The sequence below is a fragment of the Lasioglossum baleicum genome, chromosome 9 (genome assembly GCF_051020765.1).
Source record: "Lasioglossum baleicum chromosome 9, iyLasBale1, whole genome shotgun sequence".
Taxonomy (NCBI): Eukaryota; Metazoa; Arthropoda; class Insecta; order Hymenoptera; family Halictidae; genus Lasioglossum; species Lasioglossum baleicum.
The window spans coordinates 665,417-691,784 of NC_134937.1; the positions used below are offsets into that span (position 1 = coordinate 665,417).

The 26,368-nt window shown below is 36.8% G+C and overlaps 1 protein-coding gene across 5 annotated transcripts in view; it reads left to right on the top strand.

Annotated features, from left to right (window-relative positions):
- Positions 1–1,527: 1,527 nt before the first annotated feature.
- LOC143212397 (transcription elongation regulator 1) overlaps positions 1,528–26,368 on the top strand; it is a 70,603-nt gene continuing 45,762 nt past the window's right edge. The window contains exons 1-9 of one of the 5 annotated variants that reach the window (XM_076431182.1): positions 1,528–1,821; positions 2,328–2,586; positions 2,661–2,750; positions 2,820–3,014; positions 4,882–5,122; positions 5,214–5,444; positions 8,794–8,997; positions 13,527–13,797; positions 13,872–14,104. In XM_076431182.1, the coding sequence (XP_076287297.1) occupies positions 1,667–1,821; positions 2,328–2,586; positions 2,661–2,750; positions 2,820–3,014; positions 4,882–5,122; positions 5,214–5,444; positions 8,794–8,997; positions 13,527–13,797; positions 13,872–14,104 (1,879 nt within the window). In that variant the 5' untranslated portion in view covers positions 1,528–1,666. The remainder of the gene's footprint in view (positions 1,822–2,327; positions 2,587–2,660; positions 2,751–2,819; positions 3,015–4,881; positions 5,123–5,213; positions 5,445–8,793; positions 8,998–13,526; positions 13,798–13,871; positions 14,105–26,368) is intronic. The other 4 variants (XM_076431177.1, XM_076431180.1, XM_076431178.1 and 1 more) reach the window with 4 other exon arrangements.

Below are 26,368 nucleotides of genomic sequence, written 5' to 3' on the forward strand. Positions count from 1 at the left end.
TATTTTGAACATAGTTTTTACATTTTTAATTTTTTGGAAGGTTAAAAAATGTAATTAAAAAAGTAATGAAAAATAAAAATTAAAAAAAAATCCCCGCTGCACGGGGACTCGAATGCTAGCTCCAGATTGCGATTCATACGCTCGACGGCTCGACAGCCGAATTTCAGTTTCGCTTCCGCCGTAAAGCAATAGAACATGGCAACATGGCAAGTGCTAAAAATAGATTGTGGCTGGCATAAGCGCACAAGCAGCGCACACGGATATAGTAAAGGTACGTTGGTGAGTGTAGCGCGCGGGCGCGTTGCTAACACGATACAGTGTCTTCTGTGGTGGCCTCTGGTGGCCTCCTGTTCCTCACTCCAGTCAGAATATATCCTAGAGGGCGTAAGAGAAATATTCGAGCGACACAGATGTCGTCAGATGTGCTAACAGTAAAGTGGGTTCTGTTTCTTGCTAAAGATGATGTAGGTTCTGTTCCATGCTAAAGATGATGTAGGAGCTGTTCCAGGCTAAACATGATGTGGAGACAAAAGCGGCACGGCCAAAACCCGGGCGTGAGCACTCTCATATACTCTCTGATGCTACATTCTCCGCCATATTTCAGACGATGTTTTGGCACTATTTTGGCACTATTTAGAACTTTTAGCGATGTGGTATATCAGATCACTGTAACTTTCACGTTATCCCCGCGCCACCGACGAGATACTGTTAAAGACTGCCAGCCTTATGGGAGTTGGCGGGACTCGAATTTTTCGGTATTTCTTACGCCCTCTAGGATATATTTTAGCTCCATCCAGAGAAACAGAAGGCCAACGACGGCATTTTGTCGGTAAAGAAGACCACTGAGGAGATTCTCGTCGCGATGCATCGGTGTGAATGCGAATTATTACGAAACCATATCGATTATTATTAAATGTTACATTCTCCGCCATATTTCAGACGATGTTTTGGCACTATTTTAGCACTATTTAGAATTTTTAGCGATGTGGTATATCAGATCACTGTAACTTTCACGTTATCCCCGCGCCCACTCGCGCCCACTTACTGGTCCCGCGGAATAACACAGGGGCTGGCAGTCTTTAATAGTATCTCGTCGGTGCCCGCGCCCACTCACGCCCACTTACTGGCCCCGCTGAATAACACAGGGGCTGGCAGTCTTTAATAGTATCTCGTCGGTGTCCAGGCTAAGCGTCCGCTCTACCGTCGGTCTAGGTGCTGATCCAGGCTAAAAGTGGGAGGGGGAAATCCGCTCTACCGTCGGTCTAGGAGCTGATCCAGGCTAAAAGTGGGAGGGGGAAATCCGCTCTACTGTCGGTCTTGGAGCTGATCCAGGCTAAGATTTTGGTGGTGGCAGCACTATACCGGAGGCAACTCAGAACCCGGGCGTGAGCACTCTCATATACTGATACTACCCCCTTATTCCTATGTCCATGGCATCATTGCCTGTCACTGGCCATCACGTGGTTTGTTATGTTTGCGCCACTGTTAAAATGCCTAGGAAAATTTATTGTTTACGTTGGCAATAATATGTTTACGGCTCACATCCACTCACATCGAATAAAATAGTGATTTGTTTGCGGCGTTTTTGTGCAAGCCTGAGGAAAGAAATAGATGGGCGTGTAGAAAAGAAAATATTAATTTCTGTATTAGCGTAAAATCACGTAAAATGGAAGCGAGTACTGAACAAGTTTCTGCGACTACGGAAACTGTTTCTAATAATGAACAGGAGCACAATGATGAGTGCATGGAAGGAACTGAGAATTATGGTTACGATGGAGAAGATTATAGACATTTCGTACCTCGGGGACGAGGAGGCTTTAGGTGCGTTACAGTTTTTCCTAACACCCCATACACATTCGTTGAGTTACGCGTCGTCGAAAATAAAAGAACAAGAAGTAAGGTTAAGTCGTCCCATACATAATCCTGTCCGCCTCCATAATACATTTAATGCGAGCAATCCGAATTCCGTACTCCAATAAATACCTAATATTTATAATACTATAGATATATGACTATCGTTTCTACTTACGCTCCTATACGATGAAATGATTTACCCACAATTGTTCAGTATGGTGTTCTGTTAATACTACTCTATATTTTTTTGTGTTCAAAATTTTTTCTTTGTTCGCGCGAGTGAATATTTTTCTTCATTTCGGTGTATTCAATGGCAAAGGTAATGGCGCCTTTATAACGTAATATGCAAAATTATTGTTTATGTAGTTTATGTAAAGTTAAACTCAGGAAGAAGATGATGTCTACACTTGGGTGAATGATTCAGACGTATGGTACGTAAAGTACATAGTCAAGATATATAATAATAATTTAAGGGGTCGTAGCAGAGGTGGGTTTGATTTTCCCATGAGAAGTGCGCCTCCGAGGTTTCGAGGAAGAGGATTCGGACCCAGAGGACCGGTGTTTCGTGGAGCAAACAATGGTTTTCCATTTGAGGGACCGCCTAGGCAAAACTGTCCATCAGGGCCAACAGGGCCACGCTTTAGGGGGCCTCCGCCGTTTGATCCTAGTTGGGGACCTATGGGACCACAGAATCTGATGGGACCGCCAAATTTAATGGGACCTCCAGGAATGGTAATTATTGCTCGCATGTTATTCGATTTCTTGAATTAGCTGATTAAGGGTTATTTAACTTTATATGCTATTAGCCACCGCCACACATGATGAATGGCCCAATTGGGACAGGTCCAGGCCCATATGGACCACCTCCTGGAATGGGACCTCCAAATATGAATAACGTAAATTTCGATTTACAGAAAATTAATAGGCCTTGCATCTAAAATGTAAAACAGGGATTCTTGATATAGATTCCAGGTCAGCAGCAGCCCCCGCAGCAACAGGCGCAACAACAAGCAAACATTCCAGGCTTAGATCTCAATGGCGAAGTGTGGGTAGAAACAAAAACACCAGACGGAAAGTCTTATTACTACAATATTCGTACGAGAGAGACTACATGGACAAAACCAGAGGGACCAAATGTTAAGGTCATGGTGCAAGATCAGGTTTGTCAAATTATTTTTCAACATTTTCTTGCATAATTTGATATATATATATGTATATATGTATATATCGTAGGCGATTCTTTGAACGGTCGCTACCGAAAAGTAGGCGACGGACAAGTGTGGTGAATAAATAACGTTACAAAAGCAAGATGTCTCGCCTTTAATCTCTCTATACGCCGTCGACTATAAATTCAGAAGTGGGATTCGTTGGAAATAAAGTTCTACGGGCACTACAATTTTGCTTTACGTGACTGTGTAAAACGAATCTTGGTGACTTTTCTGAACAATTGCGATTCGCGATAGTTTTGGTGAACTTTGGAATTGTTATGAACATTTTTTTATTCTTTCAACAACCGAAAATGTCCGTCGAACAGAAACAATCATTAAGCGATTTTAAAATTCAGGAACTTAAAGAGAGAATAAATGCGAGACGTCTTACTTTTGCAACGTTATTTATTCGACTGATGTTTGTTTTCAACGTTGTAACGCCGAAACGTGAACAAAACACTCGATCGTCGCCTACTCTTCGGTAGCGACTGTTCAAAGAATTGTCTACAACTCGGCCAATCCTGATAATTGTGATCGTCCTCGATCACGACTCCATATTACAATCTCATGTTTATCTTACTAACTATGTTAACATAAAGTGCTTAAGTTAATACAAAGACTTGAATACAAATTTTATAGCTTAAATTAAAGACCAGTCCATGGTTTCATCTGATCTGGTCCAACGATTCCTGAAAATGGAACCCTCGTCAGTTGGAAACCATCAATGTCCTCTACCATATACTTATCTTTGTCTAATACTTTTTTTCACTTCATACAGGCCTTTGAATTTTGGGATCAGCTTTTTATTAATACCGGGTGTAACATCTCGATTTCGTATCATAATATAGTCACCAGTTTTGTATACTGTCGCCTTTTTGTGTGTACGATTATAAATATAATAGGTGTTGCCACCAGGTCTCTTTCTTCATTTTTCTGTGCTTCAAAAATTACTCGTAATTTATCATTTACCACTCGGAACTGGTTCCTTCCGAAAAGCAATTTACAAGGAGTTTCATTCGTTGAACGGTAAACAGTGTTATTTATCGCGAATTCTACCGTCTCTAGTATTCGATCCCATATTCTCGGACTTTCACTTAATTTTGATAACGTGGGCCTGATGATACGATTGTCCCAATAGCGACCCGAACATGTTCTGTGTCTTCGCTATGTATAAAATCCTTAAACGATCCTGAAGTGAAACATGTTATAACGAAAATATTCCTTTAAATGACGAATAGTTTCTTCGTATTTGGTGGACTTACAGGGATACAATTTGATATATTTAGTGAAACCATCAACTATCGATAAAATGTGTTTATAACCTCGACTACATTGCTCCAAAGGGCCATAATGATCTATATGTATAGTTTGGAACTGTAGACTATCCTTATCAAGACTGTGCAAATATCCTTCTGGTTTTCCACTAGGACTCGAGAAATCAATGCATTTTAAACAATTACTTATATGCTCTTTGACCTTTTTCCTCATGTCTGGAAACCAGTATGTTCTGGAGATACTTATCAATGCCGAAATGACCTAATTCGTCATGGGAAGCTCGAATAACATTAGCTTCCATACATTCTGCTACCAAGAACAATAATTTATTATTACCCTGCTTTTTATGTATTAAACCGTCGCGCAACTCATAATATTTATCCTCAGCGCATTCTAATTTTTATCTCAACTCCCGAATTTTCGGATTTTGTGACTGTTTGAAGGGAAGAACCTGTTCGAAAGTGTTTGCTTCTAATATCAGAATTGGGTGGCAATGACTCAATGCATCCACAATATATTTATATATGTAATAATTCTCTTATAGTTGGAACAGTTGGTACACGGAGCGTCTAAGCAGAACGCCCCTTCTAGCACCCCTACGTCAACAGCTACTACACCAAGTCAAATTAGTGAGAATAGAATTTCTCAAAATAATGAACCATCGACAAATAATACAGACGCTATGAATCAACTTAGTACTGCTCCACCTGGGACAGGTCCACCTCCCACGCTTGGTGAGACACCGGATGTTAACGCGCAACCACCTGACGCTACTCAAACAAATGGTATTATTACTGTTTTTGTGGAAAAATATAAAATTTATTAATTTTAAAAGTCATTAAAGTCATTAAAACTCTCGTTTTTGTTGATATTCAGGTGCAGCACCTGCAACTGTTACTAGTACTCCAACTATGAATACACCAGCAGTGAACACAAATATGATGCAGCCACCTCCTAATATGATACCTATGCAACATAGGATGCCAAATCAATTCGGTGGTCCAATTGCGACACAATTTGGTGCAGCACCTTTCGGTATGCCACCACCAGGTTTTCAACCTTTCGGAGGCTATGGTCCACCGCAAACAAATTGGGGTGATATAAACTGTGCTTATTCTGTATAAAAGGTACTTCTTGGGGCTTGAAAAATGTTATAATATTGGTTTCGGTTCGTAAAACAGTTACGAAGAATCTTTATTTTGAACATTTAATTTAATTAATTTAATTATGCTTTCGGCGCTACCGTTTCGATCAATTAATAAATCTAGCAATTTTGCAAAAAACTTTTCTTCTTTCCTAACGTTTCGGTTCAGTTTTGAACCTTTTTCAAAGGTAGAATTTGCGTTTGCTATAATATCTTTAGTTATGTAAAATTGAGCATCGAAAATTTGATTTGTACACGCTGCTGGTTTATAACGTACTACAGTAAAACGCCGAAAGCATTATTAAATTAAATATTGAACATTTACGATCGATAATTGGGATTATTTTATTTTGAACTACTGTTACAAAGAACTGAAATTTCCAGCTAATATCTGTTTCGATCACGGTTCTTATATCGGTTTCAAACAGTTATTCTTTCGGTTGTTACGGTTATAGAATCGATTCTGGCATCAAATTTTCCGTAATGAATATTTCGAATTATTATAACTGCACTTTACTGTATACGTACGTATGATTTATAAAGTTATAGAAAAGGAAAAAAGTTTCATACATGGTGTAAAAAAAAGTGATGATTGACAGTTCTAAGGATGAATCTACTAGACGTCTGTTAATTTTCTTTGTTATGAACAATTCTGCGGGAAGTTTCTTTTACGAATGTCCACCGATTCAGAGGTCTAGGTTCACCCCAAGAACGGATGATCATTACGTTTTCTTACACCCCGTATAAATGTTTCAACTTTTTCTATAAATACTTTATCAAGTATATGTACGTATACATTAACCCCTTGCTGTATCATTTTCTTTACAGTTACACATTACAGTTAAACATTGATTACAAACGAATCAAATTTTATTTCATTTAAAAAGAAAGGCGTAACATTCATACTTGTTAGACTTTGTTTCAAATCTTCATGACGAGTGTAACTCGTTAAAATACGGCAAGGAGTTAAGATACAGCTATAATAATTGGACATATGAATTACTTATCATCTTATAATCGTAAAGGTACGTGTCCATCGGAGAGCAAAACTATCGCGAGTTACTTTCGACTTTCGACAGTGAAATTCGTCAGTGTATGTACACGGTATTGAGAGTGCTAGCGGAGAACTGCACGAAAAACTCTCGGAGAGCGAACATTAAGTTGAAACTAGGGCTGCAACTTTTCCGAAGCTTCGAAGACTTCCAAGTGCTCGAAATTTCAAAGTCTTTGAAACGTATGAAGTTGTAACTTACGAGTTTCATACCATCACGATTTTTGATAAATAAAAATATTAACTTTCAGTCACTGGTGACTGACACTGAACTTTCCGTTTGGACTTTTCGTAATTAAATTAAATTTAAAAGATTGCATTCTATTAACAAATTTCGGGATCGTATCACGAATGTACTTAAAAAATAATACTTTGCAAACAAAATTTTAATGAGTTTTATTAACTTCGGTGAAATCGGATATCGCGGACTAAATGAAAAGAAAGGCACGACAGGCTTGGCGCTTGACAAAACTCACGTATTCAGTAGGGCTGTAACTTTCCTTCGAAGTTTCTGAAATCGAAGCTTCTAAGCTTCGAAATCTTCGACCTTCGAAGGAAAGTTACAGCCCTAGTTGAAACTCTCATTGTAACTCGACACGTTCAAATTTTCCCTCGGCGAGCGACTATCAGCTATACGAACGCCATTCGTACATAAATCGAACAATGGGCGGGAAAGTATGGTCTGATGCAGAAGTCAGAGAATCCTCAATTTAAAAATATTTATATATCGACATCGATTTTTCTATTTTCATTGAAAAATTAACTAACCAAATTACTATTATTATATATTGTTAAATATATAGAAATTAGACGCGAGGACTAGTATTGTTTCTACGATACACTCATTAATTAGATCCGACTGATCACTATCCATGGTTTAGTCCAGCATTTTCTCTTTCTAGAATATTTCTTTTTTCTCATTCAGTACGTTGCAACAGTTGCAGCTCACTTTGGCGCATGCATTCTGTTCACGAGTAATCTTATAACTATCGAAATTCATCTGAAAATTCATCACTCTCACGTCAATCTCCGAGAGTACTCTCTGGAGCAACTATTGACAGACACTCTCAGATGGACACGACCTTATGAACCGAAAGAATACCTCTTTGAAACCGACATAAGAACCGTAATCGAAACACATATTAGCTGGAAATTTCGGTTCTTTGTAAGAGTTATTCAAAATAAAAGTGAATCATAATCATTTTAATCAGAGCCTTTATACAGGGTGAGGCACCTAAGACTTACACCGAAAATATCTCCGTTGTTTTTAGTAGTACAAGAAAATGTTTCAGGCAGAAAATTTTGGTCCATTTGGACAATTATTGTGAAGGAGAAGTTTTTCTTCTCTAGGTCATATTTTCATCATCGTCGTCGTTTTTTTAAATAGAACCACGTATTTTTATTAGTGTAACATTATTGCTAATGAAAAGACAAATTCAACCATGTATAATATGTTTACCTCCAAATGTGTGACCTTCGTAGGAGTTATTCTTCAAAAAGCATAACTTAACATACGAAGACCATGTTCATGCTTACCGTACTTTACTAGGCTTCTGTTGACGTAAACACTCTATTTCATAATTTATTTTTCTTCTAGTTTTCTTCATTATTTATTTTTTCTTCTCTGCACTTCTAGTTTCTCGAAAGACCTTGAAGACGCCCCTGACAGTTTGAACTCTAGGATGTCTCCGATCAGAATATGTTTTTGCATATTATAATTGAGCTTGCACTGCATTTTTTCTATATTAGCAGTAGACGATTGCACTATCACATTTTTCACCGATCTAATACGACATTTCGAATCAGACTGAAATCATACTGATATAATATGACACAAAGTGTTGCATGGTACGGCAGTTTGTAATCAAGAGATGTCTTTCGACAATGTTTCAGTGTTTACATCAACAGAACCCTGGTAGAGTATGGTAGCACGAACATGGTTTTTGTACGTTAAGTTATATGTTTTTTAAAGAATAACTCCTTCAAAGGTCATTTGATGTTACACAAAAAAGGCGACGATGACCTTCATATATCGGAAAATATGACCCAGAGAAAGAAAACTTCTCCGTTACAATAATTGCCCCGCTGAACCAAACATTTTCTGCCTGAAACATTTTCTTGTATTACTAAAAACAACGGAAATATTTTCGGTGTAAGTCTTAGGTGCCACACCGTGTGTAACAGTTTTAAACAGATTTTTTTCAAGCCCTGGTACTTCTATAATTACCGAGTATTTTATTTAAAAGAACAATGTATTTTAGGCATGCCACAAATGCCACACGGTGTAATGGCTCCGCAGGCACCAGCAGAAGATCCTGCCATACTGGCACAGCTTGATCAGGAACTAGTAGCATCTGCCATGGTATGGACGGAGCATCGTGCTCCAGATGGAAGGTTGTATTATTACAATAGTAAAGCTGGTGAATCTGTATGGGAAAAACCGCAACCTCTGAAAGATCTTGAAAGTATGTTATTCATAATATAAATTTAATATAAAAAGGTGTCATTCCATGCAAACTCGATCACTTTCTGCAGGCACCATCGTCGATTTTGTTCTCAATGAAATATGTTGTAGTCCATGTGAAATTAGGGGGTGTTTAAGTCATCATTTAGCCCGTTTCGAAATTTTTTAGAAATGGCAGGCCGTCAAAGTTTTCAATTTTTGCCCATTTTGGCGAAAACGTGCCTCACTCACGAATTTGTATCTCAGGAACTATTTGTCCGATTGAGCTACATTTTTTTCTTGTTTTATTCGGAAAGGATTGGGCTATTACAAAATAATTTTTTCAACCCCGACAATCAACTTTATAATGTCTAAAAATTTAAACAAACTCTTTTTAACTTCCCGATTTTATAGGGAAGTTATTGTAATGACCCCGAAAATCGAAAATCGATTTTTTAGCAGATCTTCACGTTTCATGGTCATTGGAGTCATTTTAGACTATTTTTATCAAAATGTTCGCGCGTGTGTGTGTGTGTGTGTGTGTGCGCGCGCGCGCGTGCGTGTGTGTGTGTCGCGCGTATGCCTGTTTCTATGGTATCAAATTTTTTGTTAACGTTTTCTGAAAAAGTAACAACGCGATCAGAATGATGAATGATGCAATCTATGTGCCCCGTCGTAACTTAGAGCTGATTAGATTTTGGTCCAGTAGTTTTTTAGTTTTTTTATTTTTTTTCGAAAGAAGTTCATTCAACAATGCAATTTATACGAGAGAACGGAAGGTTTCCACCGAAGAAACAAACGTAATTACACAAAAAAAATTTTTTCATTTTTCAAAATTTAAAAAAAAATTTTTTTAATTTAAACAAAATTTTTTTTTGTACCTTATGCTAATGTTTCCGCTTACAATAATCGAAAATTATCCCAATGCAAGAGTGAGTTAATCATCTCTACTCCCTAGAATACATTTTCAAAGAATATCGATGAAAGTACAAAAAAAAGGGCCTAGCCGATTAAGATGGTCAAAACTGCCCTTAGAGCTTTTTCAATGGCTATTGAACCATTCGAAAGCTGCCCAAGAAAAACCCCTCTGAGTAAAATTTCAGCCCTCTAGCTTGCCCGTGAGGGTAGTTACAGGGTAAAATAGATTTTGCGCTTTTCGGCGCATTTTCCGGTCTAAAATGCGTCTAAAATTCTGAAAAAAATGTGACACATTCCTGATCCCAAGGCGCATTTTTGAGAATTTTTCAGATTTTTTTGTTTCAAACTGTGGTCGTAAAAAATGAAAAACCTCAAAAAAATCGGAAAAATATTTTTTCTCAAAAATATGAAAACATGCCATTCTACTGTTTGGTTCCCTGATAAAGTACTATAACAGGCAATGTTGTCAATTTTTTTCACATTTTTTGTTCGGCTGCATCATTGTCAAAAACAATAAAAACCGAATTTTTTCGACGTTTTTGCTGTGAGGAGGAAAGTTACACTTGTTGGCTTTACCGTGGGCGTATATTAAGTAATTTTTAGCGTTATTACACTGAAACAAGCAATTATTTTACCTAAAAAATGTGATTTGAGAGAAAGCAAAATTGTATTCTGTGCGATATATACCTGAATGTTCGCAACGCTTACAACATCGCCGGTTGGCACAGCGGTTAAGGCGTCCGACTACGGAGCAGATACTCTGGGGTTCGAATCCTGTCGATAGCAGTATTTTTTCCATACGTCAAACTTCATTTTTTCAATTTCTTATTATGTATGTAGTTTACTCATATGAGTTTAACAATATTTTTTAAATGTTTTAAAAATATTCAAGTAACATTTTTAAGCAAAATACATACAAAAATAGTTTTGGATCATAAAAAGTATTATAAAACTCCAGCATAATGCATGTACCGTCGACGGTCAACTCTGGTCTCAGTGCCTATAAAATCCCGCATTCTCCCCAGAATTATAAAAGATAAGTCTATTTCTATCAACTCCATACAAATATTTACTTTTATGAGAAATAAATAATTCTGTAATTAACAGGTCACGTAAAAACAGCAGCTAATTGGCTAACAATGACAACTCTGAAGAACAGCTGCTATATATACTTCTTTCTATTTTACCCGTTTCTACAAATTCCGAAAGGCCTAGAAACTATATTCATGATTTTTAATGTTAAAAATGTTAAACAGGACCGCCATGATGAACATATACAATTAGAGAATCAAGGAAATAATAGATACTCCAAAACTATTTTTGTACGTATTTTACTTAAAAATATTACTTGAATATTTTTAAAACATTTAAAAAATATTGTTAAACTCATATGAGTAAACTACATACATAATAAGAAATTGAAAAAATGAAGTTTGACGTATGGAAAAAAACTGCTATCGACAGGATTCGAACCCCAGAGTATCCGCTCCGTAGTCGGACGCCTTAACCGCTGTGCCAACCGGCGATGTTGTAAGCGTTGCGAACATTCAGGTATATATCGCACAGAATACAATTTTGCTTTCTCTCAAATCACATTTTTTAGGTAAAATAATTGCTTGTTTCAGTGTAATAACGCTAAAAATTACTTAATATACGCACACGGTAAAGCCAACAAGTGTAACTTTCCTCCTCATAGCAAAAACGTCGAAAAAATTCGGTTTTTATTGTTTTTGACAATGATGCAGCCGAACAAAAAATGTGAAAAAAATTGACAACATTGCCTGTTATAGTACTTTATCAGGGAACCAAACAGTAGAATGGCATGTTTTCATATTTTTGAGAAAAAATATTTTTCCGATTTTTTTGAGGTTTTTCATTTTTTACGACCACAGTTTGAAACAAAAAAATCTGAAAAAATTCTCAAAAATGCGCCTTAGGATCAGGAATGTGTCACATTTTTTTCAGAATTTTAGAACGCATTTTAGACCGGAAAATGCGCCGAAAAGCGCAAAATCTATTTTACCCTGTAACTACCCTCACGGGCAAGCTAGAGAGGGCTGAAATTTTACTCATAGGGGTTTTTCTTGGGCAGCTTTCGAATGGTTCAATAGCCATTGAAAAAGCTCTAAGGGCAGTTTTGACCATCTTAATCGGCTAGGCCCTTTATATTACAATCTTTAAAAAAACAATCAGTTCAAAACGAATTATTAACTGAGATTAAATTGAAAATTAATATAAACTATATGATAATTATTAATAACATTGATGTTGATAACGGATTAGTTAATGGAGCACACATGCGGAATATTAAAATTTATTACTTTTCAAGAAAATACTAAAATTCCGTCTATATTGTGGTTAGATTTTCAATTGGCCACAGTAGGAGTGAAAGTAAGAACTCGTTATCGTGATTATATGAAAAATGCAAATATTCATCAATATTTAACACCAATAATAAAAATATCGAATCAAGTAAATATGTCGAGTGAGGAAAAATATCAAATCACACGTAGTCAATTTCCAGTGGTTCCTGCTGAAGCGATTACGATTCATAAAAGTCAGGGACAAACATACGAGAAAGTATGTTTGAATTTTAAAACATCAGAAAAATGAACTCTACAAATGTTGTATGTAGCACTGAGCAGAGTTTCAAAATTGAGCGCGGTTTATATATTTTGGGACAATTTAAATTAACAGTATCGAAGAAAACCAAGATCAATACTGCAAACCCGGATAATGAGGAGTTGTATCATTTGCGAAAAACTAATTAAGACAATTTATTTTGCAACATTAGTATGCTATAACAAGGAACCAAGCGAGTAACGAGCCTGCGATGTTCGTTTAATGCGACGCCATATAGCAAACATTTTGATAAGTAGAAAACTATTGAATTTCTCTGAAAACGTATAATCTTCTTAAAACGTACACTTAATAATGATAATAATATACTACAACTAACGAATCAGGAAGTTCTTTGTGTGGCTCGTGGAGAGTCACACACCAAATAAAAAAAAAACATTAATAGCTATAGGTACTACTAGCCATGCGTACCACTAACCCTTTCGCAAGAGCAGTCCTACCCGCGAGCGAGCGAAGCGAGCGAGCAACAATAACCCTCTTTTTTTACGTTTTTTTCGATGATGGGGCTCAGTGATTTAAATTTTGAAAAAGATATGGTAGTATTTCTTGAGGTTTCCTCTTGAAAAAGATGGTATCATTAAAATTGGAGTCATCATCGAAAAAAACGTAAAAAGAGAATTCGTTTTAAAGTTTTCGACATTATAAAGTTGATTGTCGGGGTTGAAAAAATTATTTAGTACTAGCCCAATCCTTTCCGAATAAAACAAGAAAAAATGTAGCTCAATCGGACAAATAGTTCCTGAGTTACAAATTCGTGAGTGAGGCACGTTTTCGCCAAAATGGGCAAAAATTGAAAACTTTGACGGCCTGCCATTTCTAAAAAATTTCGAAACGGGCTAAATGATGACTTAAACACCCCCTAATTTCACATGGACTACAACATATTTCATTGAGAACAAAATCGACGATGGTGCCTGCAGAAAGTGATCGAGTTCGCATGGAATGAACCGAAGAAGAAAATGCAGCAGTAGATATAATTGAATATGCTTTCAGGTGCAAAATTAGCTTTACGGCAAAAGGCAGAGGAAGCAGCTGTGAATTCTACAAATACCGTTGTCCCTAGTTCGACGGTACCTAATAATAACGTTGCTACCGAACCCACCAAACAAGAAAAGCAGCAAGAAAGTAATCACGAAGCCAAAGATAGTGTAAAAGAAGCCGATACTAACAAACCTAAAAAAGAGGAAGCTGCGCCTAAGGAGGTTGCTAAACCCCAAGATAAGTCTAGACCAATTTCTAGCACACCGGTGCCTGGAACTCCTTGGTATATTTTTAAACATTACTTCGGCGCGGCTGCAACATTTCGTTGAAACGTGAGTTTTAACCTTCTCTTTCCAGGTGTGTTGTTTGGACTGGTGATGGACGCGTATTTTTTTACAATCCTTCTTCGCGCATATCAGTATGGGAAAGACCAGACGATCTTATCGGTCGTCAAGATGTCGACAAAATGGTGTCCACTCCACCAGACGCAATTGTACCAACTAAAACTACGCGTCAGTCCGATACAAGTGAAAGTAGTGACGACGATCAACCAACGCCAGCAAAAAAAATGAAACAAGAAGAAACTAAAAGTAAGTTTTACATTTACGACATATATTTGCATATACAAAGTGTTCTACCTAAAAGTAGCAACCAACATACATATCTTCTTCGATCGTGACGATACAGAAAATATTCTGATGACAGTTTGAATGGTATCGAAGAGCAAATTTTCTGCAAATAATATTTTTCTGCTAAGTTAGGTAGACCACTCCGTATATGATATTGTATTTGAAGTTTACACTTCATCATCTCTCACACTATTTGCCATTCAAGAAAATATTTTAAGCAGAGTTACTTCGTATCGGGAGTAACTATGAAACTATACAGTGCGGGATAAGCAGAGATCTTTGCATTATTGAGAAATGAGAACAATCCTGGAAACGAGTCTACCCCCTTAAGAAGCTCGTCTCCATAATATCTTAAGCTTGAAAATTTTAGCTTCTTTCCACCGTTTAACAACTCGTGATTTCAAGTTAATATCTGCAATAGCTTAAGGCATCACTTCAGGTACTTAATCTGGATCTGCAATATTTCTGCTCTTTCTTTGCAACCAAAAATTTCCGCACCGTATAACAGTAGCACCATCACCAGATAATCGAACATATACAGTGGATAACAAAAGTAAGTTAATACTCAACTTTTCAATAATGAAATCACCATAACAGTAATACTTATTCACTTATAAAAATAAACAAGTTGATTACATATTTACTGGTAATGTTGAAAACAAAATTTATTACGATTATCATTGTGATCTGAAGTTTTATCAACATATTGATTTTTCTACTAAATGTAGAAAATTTGGTGTGACAAAAGTAAATTAAAGTATCGTTTAATAACACTGTCCAACACCAAATTTGTTTCACAATTACATTGTGATGCTGGTTCTTATAGAGTTTTGTGCGCTGATTCCGAATCTGCCCTTAATTTTTCTCCTAGACGAACAGTTTTCGAGAAACACGACTTTGAAAAAAAAAACATATTTTTCAACTTTAAACAAATATTGTGATGTTATTATAAAAGATATTGAATTGTTCTTTGCAGTAAAAGATTCTGTAGACTTTCCCGAATACAGTGATATCCAATATTAATATATTATCAATGTTTGAACACGTTTAAACAATCATTAAAGTCGGAGAGACACCACATTTGCACCAATTTTTGAGGATATTTTTGAGTTTATCTGAAAAAATAAGGGTCCAGCTGAAAATCGAACTATATCACGCGATAGAGCAGACTTTTATCTTGAGATATAGCCCTTTGAAGTTTGCAACGTCGACGTTTTTTTCGAACCACAAAAGCAAAATATCTTCGCCCGGCATGAATGAGCGCCACTGGGGCGGCAACTTACTTTACTTTCACTGGCGGAAACGGTGTTGGACAGTGTTATTAAACGATACTTTAACTTACTTTTGTCGCACCAAATTTTCTACATTCTACATTTCTAGATCACGGTGATAATCGTAATAAATTTTGTTTTCAACATTACCATTAAATATGTAATCAACCTGTTTATTTTTATAAGTGAATAAATTGAAAAGTAGAGTATTAACTTATACTTTTGTTATCCACTGTACATCCTTCTTTTGATGTCATCCTTAAATTTCCTTTTACCTCTTCCCCATACTTGTCCTAGTACAACATTCACCTTCTTCACCCTTTCTTTTATGTAGTTATTCATCTCCCCATTCTTGCGAAACCTCACCCCTAGATATACGAATTCCTTTACTTCCTCTACCTCTGCTCCCTTCCATTTTCATTCTCTTTTCCGTGACCTACCGCCTCCTTTTCTAAACAACATAAATTTCGACTTTTCTGTATTTAATGTTAGATTCCTCCTATCTAGACACCTTTCTAATTCTTCGTATCATGTTCTTCATATGTACTTTCTTCGTTATCTGCCACGAGTCCCATATCACCTGCGTACGTTAAAGTCCAGAACTTTTTTTGCTAATTCTGAGGTCCCCCTCTAATTCGTTTCTAAAAACTTCCAAATCCTCTATAAATATGGTGAACAATGTCGGGCTCAAGGGATACCCCTGTCGCACGCCTTCGCTATCCAGAATTCGTCTGATAGCTCCTCTCTCTCATTTATCTTTACCGCATTTTCCGTTACCTCGTAGATTTCTTTTACTCTTTCTATCAGACCTTTACCGACTCCTCTTTCTTCGATTTTCTTCCAAAGTTCTTTCCTATTCACCTTGTCGAATGCGGCCTTAAGGTCTACAATGGTCTACAAATGCGAATACCTTACCTCCACTTTTTCCGATCTCTCTTTCTATCACGGGCTACGAAACATATACGTTATCTATCGTTCCTCTTTGCTTTCTAAACTCTGCTCGAGTCTCTGGCAAGATATTCTTGTCGTCTAATCCTTCTTGAGTCTTTCGTTTAAAATACTCACATACAACTTGCAGGCCGACTCCAGCTGGGAGATTCCGCAGTAATTTCCTACCTTACCCATGTCCCCTTTTTCATGAATTGGAAAGATCATCACCGCCTTTTCGTCATTTGGAAATCCCTCCCCTCTTCAGACTTTTCAATATTTCTTTCATTCTTTCCCTCGCCCTTCCCTTACTGCATATCCACGCCTCTCTCGGAATACCATCCTCTCCCGCCGTTTTTCTTCTTTCCAATCCTTGAATCTGCTTCTCTATTTCTTTGACGGTCTCTTCTTCTTCACCTTCCGATATGTCCCTGTCTCATTTCTTTCCTACTGTATTATCCTCAGAGCCCCCTAGCAAACTACTAAAGTGTTTTTTCCACTCCTTTTTGCTTATATTTCCGCATATATATCGTTTCGTTTTCTCATGTCCTTATTTATGTAACCCCAGATTTCTTTCTCATTCTTTGCGTTTCTTATCTCCTCTATTTCCTCTTCCTTTTATTTTCTTTATTTGCCTTCACATATTTTCCGAAGCTCGCCTTCCCTTCCAAATACTCCTCTTTTTTGATTCCTCCAGCATTCCACTTTTTATATAACCCCTTAACTTTTCTCTTTTCCCCTCTACATTTCCCTTCTCCCACCACAGCCTTTATCCCATCTTTCTTTCCATTATTTTGATACTTTTCTTGACCATACTTTCGCTTATACATTTTCTCTTTCTCAGCTCCGGCCAGCTCTCCTCTAACTCTCTTTCTACCAACTCTAACATCTCTAAATTGCTATGCTCCGCTTGCCTATCCTTTCTGTGATCAAATAAAGGTGAATTCTTCTCGATCGAAAATTAAATATATAATAAATTTTATGATTTCGGCGCAGGGTTCAATCATTTATAGAAAACCAGCAGATGTGCAATTAATTAAACATGCTTCTCGACGTTTCGATCCTTATGTGGATCATTCTCAAAGAGACATTTTTTGCGTCTGAAAAATAATATATAATATAATTTGAACAAACATTGTAACACAGCCGTGTAAATCCAACGGAAAAAAGAAAAATGGCTGTGTTACAATATTTGTTCAAATTATATTATATATTATTTTTCAGACGCAAAAAATGTCTCTTTGAGAATGATCCACATAAGGATCGAAACGTCGAGAAGCATATTTAATTAATTGCACATTTGCTGGTTTTCTATAAATGATTGAACCCTGCGCCGAAATCACAAAATTTATTATATACTTTCTGTGACCCTTCGGAATTCGGAAAGTTACGCAGATGGGCATGTGGTCTGATTATATTCGACTCTCGATTTCGAATCCTGTAATCTGTTCTAGTCCTGCCTGTATTGCTTATAGCGTAATCAATGACAGTAACCCCTCTGCTTTCTACATATACAGGGTGTCCCAGAACAAGTGTCGTTCCTTGAAATGGGAGGTTCCTGAGACCATTCTAAGAGACATTTTCCTTTGCACCAATGTCAACTGCGGCTTTGTTTAGAAGTTATTAACGAAAAACACGGACCAATCAGAGCGCACCCTGGGCCGCCGCGCCGCGCCGCGCCGGCAAGCGAGTGTCGGTGGTACGCCGTGACATCGCAACGAACAAGAGTTTCTCGATTATGTGAATGCTCTCCGATTTCAATGAGCTTTGGATATGTGGTCAAGATCATTATTCTGAACAACATTTCTCTTTAGACTTTTTAGCGATCGGCTTTAGTTTACGAGATTATCGCGAGAAACTTTACTTGTAAATCCATGGGATCGATGTACTACTAGCTTCTATCCGATTTCAGACGACGTTTTCGAACGGTTATCCATCGACTCTGCGTACCAATCTACAGGAAAAACTAAACATGTGTTTGCCATAAATCTTACAGCGGTCCTTCTCGCGTCCTGTTTTTCGTCTAACCGTCCCGTCGTTTTCGTAAACGTGCTACAGCGTGCATTTCGAATTTCGACACTCTAAATGCCCTTCCTAAATTCTTTAGAAAAATCTTGCCGAAAATCAGTGTCGTTCGAGCCGCGGTAGAGAGAACATCTCCAAAGACTTGTCAATTCAAAGCTAACGATTGCTATTAGCTGTGTTTTTGATAGTGATATTTAAACTAATCACTAGACTGCGGATCTTTATGCAAAATTAATGTTGGCTGCCGCTATTACAAGGGACAGGAGCCAGACAGATATTTGATTCTTACTGTGATCATTTTAAGAAGTTGAAAATAATACTATGGTGTTTTGAAATTATTTTAATCTCTCTACTGTATTAAAATGCACCTACTAGTGTTTGCTACAAATGCATGAAATCCGCAGTCTAGTGATTGCATTACCTGATTGTTGTGATTTGTGCAGCAGTACAAGGGATATGGCAATTATTATTAGTGCATAACTATGTGTTGACAAATGTGAACAGTGATTTTGAGTGTGGAGAAATTTCAAGACACACATTTCGAAGCAGCAAATGGATTTACGGCTGAATACGTGAGTTTTTAATACAATCAGTTTCTGCTTCTTCTCTTTTTTTACGATAACCTCGTAAACTAAAGCCAATGTTGTTCAGAATAATGGTCTTGACCACATATCTAAAGCTCATTGAAATCGGATAGAAGCTAGTAGTACATCGATCCCATGGATTTACAAGTAAAGTTTCTCGCGATAATCTCGTAAACTAAAGCCGATCGCTAAAAAGTCTAAAGAGAAATGTTGTTCAGAATAATGATCTTGACCACATATCCAAAGCTCATTGAAATCGGAGAGCATTCACATAATCGAGAAACTCTTGTTCGTTGCGATGTCACGGCGTACCACCGACATTCGCTTGCCGGCGCGGCGCGGCGCGGCGGCCCAGGGTGCGCTCTGATTGGTCCGTGTTTTTCGTTAATAACTCCTAAATATTGGTGCAAAGGAAAATGTCTCTTAGAATGGTCTCAGGAACCTCCCATTTCAAAGAACGACACTTGTTCTGGGACACCCTGTATAGGTGTACTCACCTTCTTCATCCCCCTGTATGTTTCCGTTAGCCATGTGCCATCCACTATTTTCTATTAGCTGCAGAAACAATTCTCCCTCCACGTTACTGCCTGTGTCGTTCATCTTCCTTTTCGTCTGTTCTTCCCTTCTCTCCCCCGGATACATATATCCTTTATTACCAGTTCTTGCGTTCATGTCTCCTGCAATGATCAGAAATTCCTCCTCCTCCACCTTAACCAATTCGTCGATCCGTTTTTCAGTTGTCCTCATTCCGCTTCTGTTGTAGACTGTAACTATCTTTCATTCTTTTCCCCCACCTTCAGTTTCCTTTCTACTACCTCTGTTACTTCTCTTTCCGCCTTCCTCGCTAGCCACCCATTCCTAACTCCTGTAATTATTAGGCCGTCCACACACGGGTCGATTGTAATCGCGTCGTGAAGTTCGTACGTCTTGCTCGTCATGTACGATTCATGCGGCGGACGCGATTTCGTCCACACACGGGTCGATCGTCGATTCGGTCGACGCGATTCCAGTCGCATGCGATTCCCCTCCGCGTGACTTCCAATGCAAATGAGTGGATCGTATACGATCCGCGCGACTCATGGAGGTAAGTTCGTGCAGTTCATGTAATTTAAATGATTTGGCCATTATTTTTTGTAGTTTGAGTGCATTGCACTCTTCGAATTGCACTCAGCCGAATATTGCAAAATCATTGCTCGGAAACGTAAAAGAACGACTTTTGAAGCAAACAGCGAACTAGATTGATCTTTCATCTAGCGATTTTGACTAATAAAAACCCCCGTCTTTGCATTATCGAGAAATCAGAAGGCATTTCCCTGATCCTAGCAATTCTCGCGTACGTATACGTGGTCTAGCGGTGTGTGAGTGTTCACGCGCGACCGTCGTCTGCTAGGAGACGGCCCCCTTAATGTTATTAGTATGCGTAATAACATAAAAAAAGATAACTAGAGGGGTGTTGTTGCTCGCTCGCTTCGCGAGCTTCGCAAGTAGGGTTGTCGTAGCTCGCGAGAGGGTTAGTGGTACGGATGTTATTTGGTGTGTGACTCTCCACGAGCCACACAAAGAACTTCCCGATTCGTTAGTTGCAGTATATTATTATCATTATTAGGTGTACGTTTTAATAAGATTATACGTTTTCAGGGAAATTCAATAGTTTTCTACTTATCAAAATGTTTGCTATATGGCGTCGCATTAAACCAACATCGTATGCTCGTTGCTCGCTTGGTTCCTTGTTATAGCAGAGTAATGTTGCAAAATAAATTGCAAATGCTCCACAATCAAACGCATTGTTTTGATATTGTACTCTGTGAAATACATATTTCTTATTATATTTGTAAAGGGCATTCAAATAATCTATTACATCATGGTTCAAATGATTAGCATTAAAACTATCATAAATGTGTACATTGCCGCTACCATCAGATCTTGTGCAAATCCAATGTCCTACTACCTTTTTTCCAATTTCACCAGTGTATATTATCTGAATATTCGTCTCATGTTCTGGGATCTCTTGTAAATTACTCAAAAAAGCTCGAACGTAACCAGTATCTTGAGCAAAGTTGTATATTCCACGCTCGTTTAGATTTCTGTTCATAATTTCGTGAAATAAATTAATATGTTTATCTTGTAAATAACAATCAGGTTTTATGATTTCTTTACATTCGGCTGTTTCTAAAGCATAGTTATAACCATCATTGAGGAAACATTCTGCAGGCACTGCATATTCATGATTATTTTGCTCGATATGCTGGTCCGAGATCATTATATATTCATCAAAATTTGTAAAATCTTCAGGATTCATTTTTTGATTTGTGATAGTTACATCTGTTTTCTCTACATTCTCTTCTTTTTTATATTTGACAACCTTCTTATCGAGGATTGCATAAATGGGCTTATGATAGCTGAAATATGTTTCATAAACACCGCAATCTATATCATCAACATTTGAGAAAATGATATCTATTTGCGTATTCAAATTGGTCGTTATACTATTTGGATGGTAATTTAGTTTTTAAATTGTACTTGTTCAAAAGGTTAATCAAATAATTATTACCATTATCCTTGCAATTTAATATATTGTAATTGAAATCACCTATCAAAATCTTTTCACTTTCAATTGTAATTTTATTCATTATTCGTTGTACAACGCTACCAAACATAGAATTAGTAGCTTTTGGTGATTTATAACCACTTATTATATAATAATTTCTGATTTTAAAGGTAAACAGTTCTACATGCGCATTTGAACTAAATTCATGTTCAACAAATAATTTTTCTATTAATAATTCTGTTTTTCCATAACAAATTAATCCGCGGCTGTTGTTGTCAATGTCGGATCGGAATAATATATCATAATTTAAAATATTCAACTCATCATCGGTTTTCGTTAATGTTTCACTAAAAATTAATATATCGCTTCGCTGAAACCATGAATCTTTATTTATATGAATTAATTTACTTGTCAAAGTACCAATATTTTGATATATAACTATTAATCCGTTCTCATTGACCAAATTATTGAATGATAATTTTAATTGTTTGGTTTTACGCAAACGATACAATTCATCGTTAGCCGGGTTTGCAGTATTGATCTTGGTTTTCTTCGATACTGTTAATTTAAATTGTCCCAAAATATATAAACCGCGCTCAATTTTGAAACTCTGCTCAGTGCGACATACAACATTTGTAAAGTTCATTTTTCTGATGTTTTAAAACTCAAACATACTTTCTCGCAGAGTTGGGCGTTATTCGATTGAAATTTCATTCGAATAACCAGCGAATAAAAATTACGAATAAATTTTTATTCGCTGGGTTATTCGACTAAATTTTTATTCGAATAAATTTTTATTCGACTAAATTTTTATTCGAATAAATTTTTATTCGACTAAATTTTTATTCGAATAACCCAGCGAATAAAAATTTATTCGAACAACCCAGCGAATAAAGATTTATTCAAATAAGCCAGCGGATAAAAATTTATTCGAATAGCATAGCTCAGCGAATAATGGTGTCGAATGACATCGTGTCACCGACATCGCACGCGGCACGCGCCACTCGGCTCGGCAGTCGGCACCAGCGTATGTGTGTGTGTATCGTGGCAACAAAGTATGTGTAAAGATAACGAAGGTCCCAGTCCCGGACCTAGGGTCGGTCACCACTACTAACCTAACCACTAACCACTACTATTTAGGCGTCAAGCGTTATTTGGAATAATTTACTACTGAATAATTGTTTACCGACTGAAATCATTATTATATTCACGAATAAATCCTCATATTTTATTTATTATTTTTTATTTGTTATTCGAAATAAAATGTGCTCAAAATCTTGGGACGGTTGCCATTAGGCAAATCTAGGCAGTTGCTTAGTTAAAATTAATTACAATATGTCGCAGTAAATCGAAAATAACTCAATAAAAAAACATAAAAAACAAAGTTATCGCAATTGAAAAAAAAATTTTTTTTAATAATTAGAAAAAAATTTTTTTTTAATAATTAGAAATAATTTTTTTTTATATACCAATCGATTCGTCTTTGCATTTTATTTCAAAAAGTATTAAGGTACTTTACTCGAAAATTGCATAGTTTAAGAGTTATGACTTTTTTCCCGAATTACCATATACTCGACACACTGTGTGCTTGTGTGAAAAAGAATCACTGTTATTTAGTTATATCAATCGTCAACATCAATCCATAGCTCGTCTCGGCCTCAGCCTCGAGGTGTCGGGTGTCGATTGTCGATTGTCGCCGGCGCCGCGCCGGCTGCGCACTGCGCATATTCTCCGGCCTTTATTCTTATTCGCTGCCGTCATTTAGAATAACGAATAACGAATAAAAGTCCCGGGATTCATTCGTGACTAACGAATAACGAATAAAGCGTTATTCGTTAGCTACGAATAATTTCCAGCGAATAAAATCGTTATTCGTTATTCTCGAATAAATCCTGGGATTTATTCGTTATTCTTTATTCGTTAGTCGAAATAAATTTTGCCCAACACTGCTTTCTCGTATGTTTGTCTCTGACTTTTATGAATCGTAATCGCTTCAGCAAGAACCACTGGAAATTGACTACGTGTGATTTGATATTTTTCCTCACTCGACATATTTACTTGATTCGATACTTTTATTATTGGTGTTAAATTTTTATGAATATTTGCATTTTTCATATAATCACGATAACGAGTTCTTACTTTCACTCCTACTCTGGCCAATTGAAAACCTAACCACAATATAGACGGAATTTTAGTATCTTCTTGAAAAGTAATAAATTTTAATATTCCGCATGTGTGTGCTCCATTAACCAATCCGTTTTCAACATCAATGTTATTAATAATTATCATATAGTTTATTAACTTCCCGATTTTATAGGGAAGTTATTGTAATGACCCCGAAAATCGAAAATCGATTTTTTAGCAGATCTACACGTTTCAAGGTCATTGCAGACATATTAGACTATTTTCAGCAAAATGTTCGTGTGTGTGTGTGTGTGTGTGTGTGTGTGTGTGTGTGTGTGCGTATGGCCGTTTCTATGTAATCAAATTTTTCGTTAACGTTTTCAGAAAAAGTAACAACGCGATCAGGATGATGAATGATGCAATCGATGTGCCCCGCTGTAACTTAGAGCTGATTAGATTTTGGTCCATTTTGGTCAAGTAGTTTTTTAGTTTTTTTAGTTTTTTTCGAAAGAAGTTCAGTCAACAATGCAATTTATACGAGAGAACGGAAAGTTTCCACCGAAGAAACAAACGTAATTATACAAAAAATTTTTTTTTCAATTTTTAAAAAAAAAAAAATTTTTTTTTGTCTTACGACGAATTTTACGCTTACAATAATCGAAAATTATCCCAATGCAAGAGTGAGTTAATCATCTCTACTGCCGAGAATAAATTTTCGAAGAATATCGATGAAAGTACAAAAAAAATGTATATTACAATCTTTAAAAACACAATCAGTTCAAAACGAATTATTAACTGAGATTAAATTGAAAATTAATATAAACTATATGATAATTATTATTAATAACATTGATGTTGAAAACGGATTGGTTAATGGAGCACACATGCGGAATATTAAAATTTATTACTTTTCAAGAAAATACTAAAATTCCGTCTATATTTTGGTTAGATTTTCAATTGGCCAGAGTAGGAGTGAAAGTAAGAACTCGTTATCGTGATTATATGAAAAATGCCAATATTGATCATTTAGCACCAATAATAAAAATATCGAATCAAGTAAATATGTCGAGAGAGGAAAAATATCAAATCACACGTAGTCAATTTCCAGTGGTTCCTGCTGAAGCGATTACGATTCATAAAAGTCAGGGACAAACATACGAGAAAGTATGTTTGGATTTTAAAAAATCAGAAAGGCGAACTTTACAAATTTTGTATGTAGCACTGAGCAGAGTTTCAAAATTGAGCGCGGTTTATATATCTTGGGACAATTTAAATTAACAGTATCGAAGAAAACCAAGATCAATACTGCAAACCCGGATAATGAGGAGTTGTATCGTTTGCGAAAAACTAATTAAGACAATTTATTTTGCAACATTAGTATGCTATAACAAGGAACCAAGCGAGCAACGAGCCTACGATGTTGGTTTAATGCGACGCCATATAGCAAACATTTTGATAAGTAGAAAACTATTGAATTTCCCTGAAAACGTATAATCTTCTTAAAACGTACACTTAATAATGATAATAATATACTGCAACTAACGAATCGGGAAGTTCTTTGTGTGGCTCGTGGAGAGTCACACACCAAATAACATCCGTACCACTAACCCTCTCGCGAGCTCGCAAAGCGAGCGAGCTACGACAACCCTACTTGCGAAGCTCGCGAAGCGAGCGAGCAACAACACCCCTCTAGTATTAATTTTCAATTTAATCTCAGTTAATAATTCGTTTTGAACTGATTGTTTTTTTAAGGATTGTAATATAAATTTGTTTTTGTACTTTCATCGATATTCTTTGAAAATGTATTCTCGGGATGATTAACTCACTCTTGCATTGGGATAATTTTGGATTATTGTAAGCGGAAACATCATTGTAAGATACAAAAAAAAATTTTTTTTTTAATTTTAAAAAAATCGAAAAAAAAATTTTTTTGTGTAATTACGTTTGTTTCTTCGGTGGAAACTTTCCGTTCTCTCGTATAAATTGCATTGACTTTCGAACTTCTTTCGAAAAAAACTAAAAAAACTAAAAAACTACTTGACCAAAATGGACCAAAATCTAATCAGCTCTAAGTTACAGCGGGGCACATCGATTGCATCATTCATCATCCTGATCGCGTTGTTACTTTTTCTGAAAACGTTAACGAAAAATTTGATACCATAGAAACAGCCATACGCACACACACACACACACACATACGAACATTTTGATAAAAATAGTCTAAAATGACTCCAATGACCATGAAACGTGAAGATCTGCTAAAAAATCGATTTTCGATTTTCGGGGTCATTACAATAACTTCCCTATAAAATCGGGAAGTTAATAAATAAATAATAACCTCTGTAACCTAAATACATAGACCACATCGAAGAGTGCAATGCACTCAAACTACAAAAAATAATGGCCAAATCATTTAAATTATATGCACTGCACGAACTTACCTCCATGAGTCGCGCGGATCGTATACGTATGTTCTGCTTCGCTTCCGATCGCACGCGATTGGAATCGCGGCAATTTCAGTCGGGCCGATTTCAGTCGACCACGAATCGACCCGTGTGCGGCTCTCCATTCATTTGCATTGGAAGTCACGCGGAGGGGAATCGCATACGACTGGAATCCACTGATGCCAAGGCTGTGGTACTGTGGTACTAAACCATACCCCCACCATAGCCTACTATTGCCCCTACGTTGTTTTCCAACGCGCCCGCGCGCTACACTCACCAGCGTACCTCTACTGTATCCATAG